The 16,700-nt window shown below is 20.0% G+C and overlaps 1 protein-coding gene and 2 pseudogenes across 1 annotated transcript; all 3 read left to right on the top strand.

Annotated features, from left to right (window-relative positions):
- The first annotated feature begins 1,589 nt into the window (after window positions 1-1,589).
- Window positions 1,590-9,095, top strand: Fem (feminizer). Its single transcript, NM_001134828.1, is given in 10 exon segments — window positions 1,590-1,619; window positions 1,800-2,172; window positions 2,477-2,661; window positions 6,637-6,747; window positions 6,822-6,918; window positions 7,772-7,819; window positions 7,910-8,053; window positions 8,465-8,612; window positions 8,676-8,823; window positions 8,891-9,095. Coding segments are annotated over 9 exon segments (1,206 nt in total). The 5' UTR covers window positions 1,590-1,619; window positions 1,800-1,867; the 3' UTR covers window positions 8,911-9,095.
- Window positions 3,282-5,182, top strand: LOC113218621 (annotated as a pseudogene).
- Window positions 9,096-12,982: 3,887 nt separating the features above from the next.
- Window positions 12,983-14,248, top strand: LOC100576888 (annotated as a pseudogene).
- Window positions 14,249-16,700: the final 2,452 nt, after the last annotated feature.

Genomic DNA, 16,700 nt, shown 5'->3' with positions numbered 1-16,700 from the left:
TTTATCTTTTGAATATTTTTATAGATAATTTTTTAAATTAATTTTATAATGATTATATATATTTTAAATTGAAAAATACTTATAAATAACATATATCATATGTTTAAAAATTTTTTAAATATTAATTCTTAATATAAAAAAATTCTAGATGGCGTTGCAACATTTTCATATACCAATCATTTGTAAGTACAATCTATAATACACTACTTGTTATTTGAATTCCAATATCAAGTTGCATTGGATTGACTTAATCTTCTAAAAGAAATTTACATATGAAATAATGATATAATAAATTTATTTTGGTCATGTCATAATCTTATTAGAGATTCTTTATTATTTTATCTATTATATTATATTAAAATAAAAATATTAATAGTTACACAAATATTATTTTTCATATTTCGTAATAAAATTTAAAAATTTTTTATTATCTAATCTTTGAATTTATTTTTGATCATATAATAAATTCATAATACTGTTCTATGCATTAAACTATTATAAAAAAATTTGTATTAATAATAGCTTTACTTTATTAACGATAGATTTTTAAGGTAAATTTAAAAGTTTTTTTTTTAAATCGAAATTTCAACAGAAATAAGATAAAAAATTTAACTTTAAAAGGTAACTTTATTAATTAACAAATATCAGAAAAAATTATTGATATTTTATATTTTACTTATATTTTACTATAATCTTTCTATCATAATTATAATTTCTAAATATTTAAATATGTATAATATGTATTTAATTTATATATATATATATAATATGTAATGTATAGTAATTTATATATATTTAATTTAATTTGATTTTTGAGATTATTTCTTTAATATTTTATAATGTAATCAAGACAAATTTCCACTAATAAATATAATTATTCATAGTAATGTTTGAACGTTAATGTATGTTTAATAGAATATGCTATTATTATAAAACTGTTATAAAATATTACTATTATTATTATTAAAAGATACAGAATATTTGTTAAAAAATATTATGTTATAATTGTTAACACAATATAGGTATTTTTCATAATATTAGTTACGATATAATAAATTAGTTATAATAACAAATTGATAAATATTCTCAGTAAATATAGAAATATTATACATTATAAAATATTACAAAATAAATATTGCTTTTTATTATATAAAAAATACAAAATATTGTTAATAAATGGATAATTACAAGTTGTTAATACAATAAAAAAATATCAATTTAATTCGATAAATAGTTATAATTTGCAGTTATAATTTGCAATAATTTGCAAATAAAAATAAATTCATAAAAATAAGCAATTGATACAATAAAAATGCAATTTTTAGTGTTGATTGGTTAAAAAAGCATACAATATAGTTTACATAGTTCATATACAATATAGTACATAGCAACTTCAATTTTTCCTTTGGAACCTATATCTATACTAATAGAACATTTAAAAACTTTTAAAAATATTAAAAAATTTTATTGATAATCTTATTTTTGATTAGTCAGTTTTGAATTATCAGTCAATTTTGACAACTAATCGTACTAAAGTTAATAATATAAACAATAAAAAAAAAGAATAGGGTTTTTAAAGTTTTTCTATTAGCAGCAATGTACGCGTGAATGATTTATATGTAAGTATGTGTATACCTTGAAAATTTAGAGAATTTTTATAATTTTATTTTATAACAATGTTTGTTCTCTTTCATTTATTATAATAATATTATTATATTAATTATATAAGATATTTCCTTATACATCGTATGATGTAATGTACATATTTAAATCTTATTATATTTCTAACCTAAAACAAGATTTGCAGATTAAATTTCATAAATATATATATATATATATATATACTTCTTCGGTATTTATCATAAAAATGAAACGGAATACAACAAATCATTCGCATCATGATGAGAGATTTAGACAATCACGCAGTGAAGATAGCGAAACTGGTCTGCGTTCAAGAACACAAGAAGAACGATTACGACGTAGACGCGAATGGATGATACAACAAGAACGGGAACGAGAACACGAAAGATTGAAGAAAAAAATGATTTTAGAATACGAATTACGACGTGCTCGTGAGAAAAAATTATCGAAAAGAAGTAAAAGTAGATCCCCAGAAAGCCGAGGTAGAAGTAATGCATCAAACACGTCTAAAACATTTATATTATCTGAAAAGTATGTATGAATAAATTAAATAATTTTTAGTTTAGTTATTTATATAAAATTATTTTAAATATAAATAAAAATAGAATTTAAAAAACATTTGAATATTATAGAAATTATGTTATATTAAATATGCAATATAATTTGAAAAATTGTAAATAAGTACATAAAATAATATAATGTAAAATTTCCAATATAAGATATATTATTTTTATATATAATATTCAAGAAAATTTAATTTATAATTTTTACATGAAGTTTATTAGAGTCATATAATAATTCCTTTTTTTAAATAAAAAATTATTTTATACCGCAGATTAGAATCTTCAGATGGTACATCTTTATTTAGAGGACCAGAAGGTACTCAAGTTAGTGCAACAGAACTACGAAAAATTAAGGTAGATATTCATAGAGTTTTGCCAGGAAAACCAACAACAACATCTGATGAACTTAAACGGGATATTATCAATCCTGAAGATGTGATGCTCAAAAGAAGAACGGGTAAAATGTTATTTTTGTTTTGATTATTAACAATTTAAAAATTTATCATCATTCATAAAAAAATAGCAAAGGTATGTATAAATTCAGAGCAAAAGACTAATTATTTCATCAGAGAAAGATGAAACTTTTTCAGCAGAACTCGTCAAAATGTATGTAATATATGTAAACTCAACATTGAAGATGACTTTAATCATTTTTTTAAAAATATAATTACTAAATTAATAAGTTTTTTATAAACTAACAAATTTTAATCTTTTGCATTCCGGGCCTGTTTCGTTCGATCCGAGTAACTTCAGACGATTTGAATCCGCGCGTTCGGTGCATTTTGCGGTGCTGGAATCATCGTTGAAGTTATGGCATTAATTCAAGTGGTAACTGAGAGTCACCGTTGGAGGGCAAAGAGTTAAGCTTTATAATATTAAATTAAGATTTTTATTTTATTTTTTTTTTATTAATTATCTTTTTTTATTTATGATCAAATATTAATTTTGAATAATACAAATTTTATTTTACTTATTTTCAAATGCAACATTTGAAGAATTGTAATATATAAATATAAGTTTCTACAAACAAGAAAAATTTATTGTCATATATCTTTTATAAGTGAAAATATTTTATGAAGTTAATAACATATTTTTAATTCATCAATGAAGAAAATTTGGACAATGCTGGATCAATATATTGAAAATGCAATGTGCAATATGTAAGCACAATATCATTTATCTTAAGTATTCTAAATACTTTTATTTATTTCTTTGCAACAATTGCATAAAATATTATGCTTTTAGAATATTAATAATATAAAAATAATTATATTGTTATTGCTGTTATATTGTTATTAAAAAACAATTTCTTTAAAAATATGCTTTAAATTTTTGTTTTCTTTTATGCATTCTATTTTATGCTTTTAGAATGCTTATATATTAAAAATATATAAAAATTATAATTACTATAATTATATTAATTATAATATATTATATTTATTATAGTAATTATTATATATTACCACTAAATCATTAAGTTTTCTTCTATAGAACTTATAACTTGCAACAACAGATCATTTAGAAGCTTTGCATTAAGTTTGCATTGCATTTTATCAATATTAATTTTATTCTTGATTGATTATATTATAGTTTTTTTTATTCCTGCTTTTTTAATTAGTTACAAAATTATACTATTCAATTATATTAAAATATTCTATCTTTATTAAAATTCTTCTATTAGAAATAATTACCATGTATATATATAAAATGTAGAAAATTTTTATAATTGCATTTTTATTTATAATTTATAATTTATTTTCTTTTATTTATAATAATTTTTGTGTATTGTTTTATATATTGATATGTATTTTTTATATATCATTTGATCTAATTAGATTTTATTATATTTCCAACATAAAAAAAAATTTTTCAGATTAAATTTTACATATATTCATATATTTCTCTGATATTTATCATAAAAATGAAAAAAAATACATCAAGTCATTCGCATCATGATGAGAGATTTAGACAATCATGCAGTAAAAATAACGAAACTGGTCTGCGTTCAAGAACACAAGAAGAACGATTACGACGTAGACGCGAATAAATACAACAAGAACGGGAACGAAAATACGAAAGATTGAAGAAAAAAATGATTTTAGAATACGAATTACGACGTGCTCGTGAGAAAAAATTATCGAAAAGAAGTAAAAGTAGATCCCCAAAAAGCCGAGGTAGAAGTAATGCATCAAACATATCTAAAACATTTATATTATCCGAAAAGTATGTATGAATAAATTAAATAATTTTTAGTTATTTATATAAAATTATTTTAAATATAAATAAAAATAGAATTTAAAAAACATTTGAATATTATAGAAATTATGTTATATTAAATATGCAATATAATTTGAAAAATTGTATAAATAGTAAAGTACATAAAATAATATAATGTAAAATTTCCAGTATAAGATATATTATTTTTATATATAATATTCAAAAAAATTTAATTTATAATTTTTACATGAAGTTTATTAGAGTCATATAATAATAAGTCATATAATAATTCCTTTTTTTAAATAAAAAATTATTTTATACCGCAGATTAGAATCTTCAGATGGTACATCTTTATTTAGAGGACCAGAAGATACTCAAGTTAGTGCAACAGAATTACGAAAAATTAAAGTAGATATTTATAGGATTTTGCCAGGAAAATCAACAACAACTGATGAAATGAGATATTATCAATCCTAAAGATGTGATGGTCAAAAGAAGAATGGGTAAAATGTTATTTTTGTTTTGATTGTTAACAATTTAAAAATTTATCATCATTCATAAAAAAATAGCAAAGGTATGTATAAATTCAATGCAAAAGACTAATTATTTCATCAGAGGAAGAAACTTTTTCAACAGAACTCATCATTGAAGATTGACGCAATATCAAAATTATTGTGATATTATAATAATCATCAGAATACGATATTGAAATGAATAATTAATGAAAATATTTAAATAATAGATTAAATTTTAAAGTAGTATATTTTTTTTTCATTTTTTTTTAATTGCAAAAACTCGCCAATTATATTTAAACATTTTGAATATTTTGAATTAAGAAAAATTTAAAAAATTCAAAAAATAAAATTTATACTTGTATATTATATTTATATTATTAATCAGATATATTTAGATTAAATTAATAATAAAAGATTAATAATATTTAAGATATAATGTATTAGTTCATATGATACAATTCATTAAGAGAGGAATATTTTAATCATCCTGGAAGATGATTTTGTAATAGCAATTTTATTTTATAGATTTTTTCTACTATAACTTTTTTATGTAAAAATTTATTATTTTTTAATTAAATGTTTAATAAAAAATAAAATATTAAATTTTTAAAGCTATATATAAAGTCAAAAGATTAATTATTGCATAAGAAGAAGATAAAATTTCAAAGGAAGATAAAACTTTTTCATCCAGAACTCATCAAAAATATATTATTAAATAAAAATTTTATTTAACATTATTTATTAAAAATATATTAAATATATTATGAATTCAACATTGAAGATTGATGTGATATCAGAATTACTATAATATTATAGTATCATCAGAATAATACAATACTGAAATAATTAATTAATATATCTATTAAATTTTCAAGTAATAATTTTTTTTTGTTTTTTTGAATTACAAAAATTTGTCAATTATATTTAAACAATTCTGAATTAAGAAAAATTTTAAAAATTCAAAAAATAAAATTTGTGCATCATATTTTTTTGTATATCATGTTTATGTTATTAGTCAAATATATAATATAAGATAATAATAAATACAATATATTTTTATCAAGAGAGGAAGATTTTAATCAGAGATGATTTTATGACTTTAAAATAATTTTATTAGATATGGATTTTTTCCATAACTTTTTTATGTAGAAATTTATTATTTTTTAATTAAATATTTAATAAAAAATGAGTTGATCTTCTAATTCAAAAAAAGCACAAAAAAAATTAAAAAAATACATAATATAAAATGAAAAATATATATTTCCATAAATTTATAATTTGGATTTATGTATATCATTTTATAACGTTTAATATTCAAGAAAATTGTAAGCTATATATAGTTTGCTAAATTCTGAAAAGATATTTTTATTAATAAAGATTGAATAAATTATGAATTTATATATTTTTTTGAAAATATGAAGCAATGAAAGTTTGATTAATTATGATATTCATATGTCTACATCTATATTTTTAAATTATTATATAAAAATAATAATACAAATGATATGAAAAATAATTATTGTTATCTTTTTCATAATTTGTAGCTAGTTTATTTATATAGTTTCATATATTATTTATATTATTTTATTATTAAAAAGATCTGGCTTACAATTGTTAAGAAATAGTCAATTTATTTATGTATGAATCTAAATAATATGATTTTTATTTCTAAAAAGTTTTAACTAAAAATTTAATTATAGGAGAAGGATCTAAGCCTATATTTGAAAGAGAAGAAATAAAAAATATATTAAATAAAACAAATGAAATTACAGAACATCGTACAGTTTTAGCTGTAAATATTGAAAAATCAGGTATATTCTTTAAAATTAAAAATTAAAAATATAAACTTTTTATCATTATAACTTAAAATTACATATAATTTTAGAAAACGAAACTAAAACATGTAAAAAATATGCTATTTCGTCAAATTCTTTAAGAAGTCGAAGTCGTAGTTTTCAACGTACATCATCCTGTCATTCCAGGTTTGTTTATGTAGCGATAATAATATTGAATTGGTAATTATATCTTGTAAAGTAGCAAAATTGATACAATAATTTTTAGTTATTATTATATAAGATTATTGTATTATATTTATTTAGAAATTTTTATATATTGAATTTAGCCGAAATTGATCTTTATATAATTCCTAAATAAATATAATACATTATGTTTTTTATAACTAAAAAATATATTAATTAATTATGTGAACGATATTCAAATTTATATTTTACATATATTTTTGTTAAAAATAATATTATATAAATTTATACAAATTTTAAAATATAAATTTATAAAATCTTTGATATTTTAATATTTTTTGCTAAATGAGTACTAAGTAAATTTTTTATTATTTTATTGATAATTATTAAAATTTATTACTAGCATATTTTTTTTCATTTGGCATATAATATAAAATTTTTAAATATATTTTTTATTCAGGTAAATATAATATAATGTTAATATTAATGTTTAATAAAAATTAGAAGTAAAAAGAAGATAAGTAATATGAAATTTTTAAATTAATTGTTATTAAAAAAAGTTTTAAAAAAAATTAAAATATTTAATTTTAATTAGTCATTAATCAATAAGAATTAATAAATGAGAGATTTAGATTTCTAATTTACTTTTATATAAATATTTATATACTTAGATAAGAGGAGAAAAAATTTGTGCAATATAATATTGATATATGTATAATAAAACATAGAGTATTATATATTATAATAAATAATAAGGATTAAGCATTATATATTATTATTAACAATTGTTAAATTTAACAATATAATTAAATATATCTAGAAATTAGATTTTTTATTAATTCTTATTCTTTTTTAGATATGAAGATTCAAGACATGAAGACAGAAATAGTTATAGAAATGATGGGTAACATAATGCTTATAATTTATATATTTATCTAATATCTTTATATTCTAATTTTATTAAATCATTAAGTTATATTGATGTATTGTTCAGGGAAAGAAGTTGCAGTAGAGATAGAAGTAGAGAATACAAAAAAAAGGATAGACGATATGATCAATTGCACAATGTAGAAGAAAAGCATTTACGAGAAAGAACAAGTCGTAGACGTTATTCCCGTTCAAGAGAACGAGAGCAAAAGTACGTAACGAGATACATGAAATATGTAATATTTCTTATTTAAAAATTTCATATTTAACTCCTTAACTTACAATCGTATGAGAGATATAGTCGATTGAGCTAAATCTAAACCGTGTAAGAGACATGGTACAATGATCGGACTACGCGCGATGAACGCTTACTAATTTTCTTGACATTCGGACATACAGATATATTTTCTTAAAAAAATTATTTAAAAAATGCTTTTAATAATTTTAAAAACGTTGTCGAAAAGTATATTAAACATCATAAGACATGTGATTTGAACAACTTCGAAAGTTCAATCAAAGCGTGAAATGGCATGAGACTGACATTCTTATTGTTTATGGCACGTGCTATTGGAAATAAAACAAGGGACTTCAAATTGAATTTTAATTAAATATTTTATTACAGATCATATAAAAATGAAAGAGAATATCGAGAATATCGAGAAACATCGAGAGAAAGATCTCGAGATAGAAGAGAACGAGGAAGATCTAGAGAACATAGAATAATTCCATCTCATTATATTGAACAAATTCCTGTTCCTGTTTACTATGGGGTAAGTATTTTATTTATCTTCAATTATGAAAAAAAATATCTTAAAAATATTAAATTTTATTAGAATTTTCCACCAAGACCAATAATGGTTAGACCTTGGGTTCCAATGCGGGGTCAAGTACCAGGATCTAGACATATTGGTCCACTAACACCATTTCCACCACGATTTATTCCTCCAGATATGTATAGACTTCGTCCACCTCCAAATCCTAGTATGTTTATAAATCTATATAATATATGTATATAAAGTGTTATATTAATTTTTTGTATTTTATTTAGGATTTGGACCTATGTATTAATGACAAATGTGAAAATTTTATAATATGCCAATAATGAATAATGAATTGAATAATATTGAATAATGAAATATGAGATGACATTTGATAAAAAATAAGAATTCTAAAATTTGTCATGATATATCGAGATTGGATAACTAGCAGCTCACAAGTCAATTGTATATTATTTCGTTTGTTTAAAAAAACTGTAAAAAAAAGTCTTCTTTTATACCTCTAAAAAATTTTGTCTTTAAATAATTTAAGAATATTTTCTTTATTATATAATACATAATACTACATAATATATTTTTTTAATTCTTTCACTATTCACAATCATATTTCATATATTTTGTTTTACATAATTATATATGTAATAATGATTAGTATGTTCATGCTGAAAGAATCAATTAATTAAGAGTAGAAGTCGTATAGTTCCTTGAAGAAAATGAAGGAAACTATTTAATCGAAAGTCAGAGAGCTCGCAAAAAGTTAGTGAAATATATATTAAAAATTGGCTGTATATATTTACAATTTAAGATAGTCAATGTATAAGATATAGAAACACTGTAATTTTTTTAATTATTATGTTATAAGAATTTTGAAAATTGTAAATTCTTATAAGTAATATATATATATTATTCATTGATATAGCAAGATCATAAATTTCAAATTATTGTAATTTTTAATTTTTTAAATATGATATAATTAAAAATTGATCAAAATTTTGTATTCTTCTTTTGAAGTATTTGCTAATGATTTTTTTGATTCTTTTCTTATAAATTTTAATGGTTGAATTATTGTACGATTTTGCTATAATATAGAACACACTTTTAAGTAAAGAAATTTAGAATGAATCTATTTTATTTTTTTTTTTAAATTTTGATTACTATCTAAAATATATATCTATTTTATAGATATATATATTATATAATATATATTTATTTTAAATTATAGTTTTCAAAATCATCAATTTGTGATCATTAAATAATTACAATGATAATTAACACACTTGTGCTATTTTATGTTTAATATATTTTTATATTAGCTTTATGTAGTGAATAGAAAATAATCTTTTCGTATAAATATATGCATGTATTCAATAGATTTAATATTAAATATATTATATTTAAATAAAAGATTTCTTTAAATTTTTTGTATTAAAAATAAATTTTTATTAAATCATTGATATAAGTTAGTTATTTTTGAAACTTTCTGTAAACTATGTAAATATATTCTATTAACTATATCTTTGCTGTACAATGAAACTTTTATCAGTATAGATGTCAATTTTAAAAAAAAAAAGAAAAGAAAAATAAAAGAAAAAAAATGATTATAAAAATCATTTCAAATTTTATACGTAACTTATAGCTTTACAGTTAATCAATAAAAGAAAAAGAAAAATTTGTTGAAATAAATATTATCAATTTCTACAAATAAATAAAAATAATTTTATATAAAAGCAATTGAAATCAAATCTTCATAAAATATATTTGTATTAAAAATATATAAGAATAAAAACATTTTCTAAATCATAAAAAATATAATATTATATCAGCTTATTATATTATTGTATTGTAATTTAATACAAATAATAAAGATAAATAACAATAGTACCATGAATGTATTCTTATTGACGCCAAATAAAATATCAGTAAAGATCATTGATATTAAAAGACGTTTTTTTCAAATTCTGTAATAGTATTTTGCATAGTTACCAAACAAAAACGTAAACATATTTCGAATTCGCAAAAAAAAAAAAAAAAAAAAAAAATATAATTTATTAAAAGATGGATAGAGATATATCTCATTACGATGAGAGATTTAAATCACGCAATAGAGATAGCGAAATTGATCAAAAACTGTTTAAAAACAGAAAAAGAACGTCGTATATTACGACGTAGACGTGAATAGATGATACAACATTAAAAAAAAAAAAATTTTAGAATATGAACATGCTCGAACGTCAACATTAAAAAAAAAAAAATTGAAAAAAATAAAAGTAGATCTTCAGAAAACTCCAGAGATAAAAGTAATATATCAAAGAGATAAATACATCTAAAAATTTATATTATCCGAAAATTTATAATTTATAATTTTTACATGAAGTTTATTAGAGTTATATAATAATTCCTTTTTTTAAATAAAAAATAATTTTGTACTACAGATTAGATTCTTCAGATGATACGTCTTTTAGAGGATCAAAAGGTATTCAATTTGATATAAAAGAACTACGAAAAATTAAAGTATATATTGACAGAGATTTAGCAGGAACATCATTGGTAAAAGAAAAAGATATTCTCCATAATATTATTAATCCGAATGATGATCAAAAGACGAATCGGTAAAATGTTATTTTTGTAATTTATTGTAATTATTAATTTTAATTGTAATTTAATACAAATAATAAAGATAAATAGCAATATTATCATGAATACACTCACATTTTTTGACGCCAAATAAAATATCAGTAAAGTATACGCATTGAAGAATATTATGAGCAATAGTAGTATTTGATAGTGCAAAATCCAAATCATCGATATTAAAGGGCATTTTTTTCGAATTGTGTCATAGTATTCTCCATAGTTACCAAACAAAAACTTTGACATATTTCGAATTCGCAAAAAAAAAAAAAAAAAAAATATAAATAATTCTTTGGGTGATCGAATGTTCAAATTCGGCACTGAATTTGATTAGTTCATCTATTATAAAGTCTTATTTGACTGCTGTCATCATGTTATTAGTAATTGTAGTAATTATTAGTATATAATTTTTATCCAACGAATTTAAAATAATTGCAGAAATTTTTTAAAACGACGATTAATCCATTAATTCTAATTTAATTCTTTAAAAAATTAAGAATACTAAATTAAAAATTGAATTTATTATATAATTCTAGAAATAATAATTGTTTCTAAAGAATGGAGAATATTTTTTTGATGTATTTGTGCATATAATTTTATCATAATAATGTTACATTGAGTATCAAGACATAAATCTTGAAATTTAACAGTATCATCCCTTCAAACTAAAAGTAAATAAATCATGGCCAATTATTTTATTGTATTTCAATGATTATCATGGTTCTAATATGGATTTATCGATTCTGTACAATTTTTTGACAAAATTTCTGTTGTTGAAAAGGAAGTAATAAATATTATTAAGAATTTCAATGTCAATTGTTAAATCGATTTTGTATAGATAGCGCATAAAAAATTATTATTAGTTCCTTTTTATAATCAAATATTGTTTATTGTACATCAATTTTTTTATGATTTTTAACGTATATTTAATTACTCTAAAACTTCTTTAAACTCTTATAATAACTTAGATATTGGATTAGTATAGATACGTAATAAAATAAATATTTTAATCACGTAATAAAATAAATATTTGGTGAAGTCTCAAGAATTCTTGTAAGCAGTTTTATAATAAATTTGGTTTCCTTCCTATATAATTTTTTTTTATACTAAAAAAATTTTTTAAACAAATCAGATAGAATACAATTTAAATCGATTAATAATAATAATATAAAATATTAAATGTAGTAACAAACGTCTTTAATTATCCATAATGTTTATTAATACTATCTTTTTTATTGCAGTTTTAATTCATTAAAACAACATATCTGCGACTACGACCAATTGTAATAATAGTGCAATTATTCAAAGTCTTTCTCGCCATATTGCTTTCTAATTCTATTTTCATAATAGAAACTATTTTTAAATTATATCGAATCTAAAAAATAGTTTATATTTTTGCTATACCAATTATTTATGTTTATGAAAATGGATTGAATTTATTTTTTTTCCCAATTTAAACAAAAAAAAATGATTTCGACATTTTTAATGACATTGTTTCTTGAAGATTTGCAATATGTTATTACAAAAAATTATTGAAAACAAAAGAAATCCTTTTTCCCCACTAACTTCAATTTCAACCACTATGAAGCTAATTTCGCACCATGAAGTTAGCAATGTAAGCAATGAAAATTGAATACAGAATTCTCAAAATATTCTACTAGTCTTCTCTAAGCACTTGGGAGATTTTTACGTAAGTATATGTGTATTGTAAAAGTTTTAGAGAGTTTTTGTAATTTTATTTTATATTGTATAATGTTTGTTCTCTTTTATTTATTATAATAATATGATATTTTCTTATACATCAATTTATGTAATGTACATATTTAAATCTTAGTGTATTTTTAACCTAAGAAAAGATTTGCAGATTAAATTTCATTAATATACTTGTTCGGTATTATCATAAAAATTTATCATAAAAATGAAACGAAATATATCAAATTATTCATATCACGATGAGAAATTTAAACAATTACGGAATGAAGATAACAAAATTGATCTGCGTTCAAGAACAAAAGAAGAACGATTACAATATAGACGCGAAGCGTGGTTGGTACAACAAGAACGCGAACAAGAATACGAAAAATTGAAAAGGAAGATGATTTTAGAATATGAATTATAAATATTAAATATTGACGTACTCATGAAAAAAAATTAGTATTGGAAAGAAGTAAAACTAAAAGTAAATCCCCAGAAAGTCGTGATAGAAATAATACATCAAACACATCTAAAACATTTATATTATCCGATAAGTATGTATGAATAAATTAAATAATTTTTAGTTTAGTTATTTATATAAAATTATTTTAAATAAAAATAGAATTTAAAAAAAAATATTTGAATATAGAAATTATATTATATTAAATATGTAATATAATTTGAAAAATTACGAATAAGTATATAAAACAATATAATGTAATACAATATAAATTTGTATTACATTATATTATATTCTATTGTATTACAGTCTAAGATATATTATTTGTATATATATATCATTCGAAAAAATTTAATTTATAATTTTGATATGAAGTTTATTAAAATCATAATAATTCCTTTTTTTAAATAAAAAATTATTTTATACCGCAGATTAGAATCTTCAGATGATATATCTTTATTTAGAGGATTAAAAGGTATTCAAATTAATGCAACAAAACTATAAAAAGTTAAGGTGGAAATTCAAAGAGATTTGCCAGGAAAATCAACAACAACTGTGGAAGATCAATGAGATATTATCAATCCTGAAGATGTGATGTGATTCTCAAAAGAAGAATGAGTAAAATATTATTTTTTGTTTTGATTATTAACAACTTAAAATTTTATCATCATTGATAAAGAAATAGCAAAAGTATGTATAAATTCAATATAAAAAATTAATTATTCCATCAAAGGAAGATGAAACTTTTTCAACAGAATTCAACATGGAAAATGACTTTAACTATTTTTTATCTTTATCTTTTATATTAAGTGTTCTTAAGTTTTATTTTACAAGTATTTTTACTTGTTTTTTTTTAATTTTTTTGCAAGTTGGATTTAAGTTTGCATGAAAAAATTTTAAAATAATAAATTTTTTTTTCATTTTTTTAATTGTAAAAATTTGTCAATTATATTTAAACAATTCTGAATTAAGAAAAATTTAAAGAATTTAAAAAATAAAATTTTTTGCATAACTTGTATATGATATTTATGTTATTAGTAAAATATATTTAACAAAATATAATATAATAATAATAAGCATATAATTCATCAAGTGGAAGATTTTAATCATCTAAGAAGATATGATTTTACAATTACAATTTTATTATATGAAAATTCATTCTACATAATTTTCAAAATTTATTATTTTTTAATTAAATGTTTAATAAAAAAATAATTTTATAAAGTCATGAAAGAAAAAGATATAAAGTGAAAGTTATATATTTTCATAAATTTATATTTTGGGTTTATTATGGATTTATATATATCATTTTACATCTAATTTTCAAGATAATTATGTATCATATATTTTCAACTGCAAATTCGAAAAAGACATTTTTATTAATAATATTATTAATACATTTTATTTAATAATGAAGATTGAATAAATTTTATATTTATATATTTTTTTCAAAATATTGTACGAAGCAGTGAAAGTTCAATTAGTCTTAATTCATATTCATGTATTTACATCTATATATATATATTTCTACATTATTATATAAAAATAATAATTATTATATAATTAAATATATAATTAAATAATATAATATATATAATTAAATATATATACAAATGATATATAAAATCATATAAATAATTTAATTACAAAACATGAAAAAGATAATAATTATTTAAGTACATTTTAAGTTTTATTTTGTTTTTACATATGTTTTGTTACTATAGTTTTGTTTCTTTGCTTTGTTTCACAAGAGATATAAGAAATGGCAGGATTGAACAAGAATATTTGTCACTTTCTGTGCCAACGTTATCTTCCTCTTCAAAAAAAAAAGCAATCGTCTCGCGGTAACTTCATTTAATTTCATTTTATTTACTGCTGGATATTTTTCTATTTAAAAAAGAGATTTATAAATTTTTATTATTTGTGTGACTTTCTTCAGATAGTAAATGCTTCGATATTTATCCTTCTTACAAGAATTTTCTCACAAGAAAATTTTGAGTAAGACGCTAATATTTGAATATTGTTATTTTTCTTTGAATTCATCGAGTCTCGTCCTCTATTTGAATTTTTTGTGTTGAATTTTTTTCTTTCTTAAATTTTTCTTTCTTGAATTTTCGAGTTCTAAATTTCAACGAGTAAATTTCTTCTTTGATTTATCAGAAGAATTCCTCTTATATCAAAAGAATTTCATCTTCCTCTTAAAATGAATCTTATTTCAGCATACTTCTTCACCGAACCACCATCTTTTGTATTTAAATTTGTAGTTTGAATTTTTCCCAAGATAAAAATCCATCAAAACATAGAAACTTTGTGTCACGTATCCAAATATATATATATATATATATATATATATATATAGATTCGAAAATGAAGCATAAACGGAAATGATTGTTTGTTCATACAGCTATAATTTTCATATTTACAATATTTAAATTATTTACTAAGGCAAATCTATCCTCCCTTTTCGCTGTTCAAATATTCTAGGATTATTGTTAATAATAGAAGACAGTGATGTTGCTTTTCGAAACGAGCGAGTCTTTTATTTACTATTACACATCGATGAATTTCCACTTTCTTTATCTTCTGCTTCTTTTTGTAGAATTGCCTGATGTTCCTTTTCCTGTCGATTATTTCAAAGATGATGTTCTGTGAATTATTCCTCAATGATAAAAATCAATCATCAACTTTATAAAAAGAGAACCTTCTTCCGCCAATTCAATAAATTGGACCAGTGGACATTTCTTTTTCTTTTTAAAAGAAAAGAAATCCTCCAACATATCATTTCTGATATGTATCCAATATTGTATCCATTATTACTTGTTTCTTCTTCATAGTAACTTTATTTATACATACAATTTAATATCAATTTGAATCTTCTTCAATGGAACTCATCTATTATAAAATACAATAATCTCCAGAAAACAGAAAACAACATATTTGTTCTGTTCTGTGACCGATTAAACTCTTGCTTTATCAATATATCTAATTTCGATGACAACTGATGTTGTTATCTTCTATGCCATGGTTCATTTTGGTCATGATGTTTCATATTGTAGCTATTATGCTTATAATAATATTTTCCATATATTTTTGATAAAAATAACAATATGCAATATTTATTCCAAACTTTAAAATGTAGATTTATAAAATCTTTGATACTTCGATATTTTTTGCTAAATAATGACTAATATAAATTTTTTATTATTTTATTAATAACTTTAATAGAATTTATTATTAGCATTTTTTTTCATTTCGTATTGATATATAATATAAAATTTTTAGTTATACTTTTTATTCAG

This window comes from Apis mellifera, linkage group LG3 (genome assembly GCF_003254395.2).
Source record: "Apis mellifera strain DH4 linkage group LG3, Amel_HAv3.1, whole genome shotgun sequence".
In the NCBI taxonomy this organism is placed as follows: Eukaryota; Metazoa; Arthropoda; class Insecta; order Hymenoptera; family Apidae; genus Apis; species Apis mellifera.
Note: the sequence above shows the minus strand (reverse complement) of the source record. Positions and strands in the feature narration are given on the sequence as shown.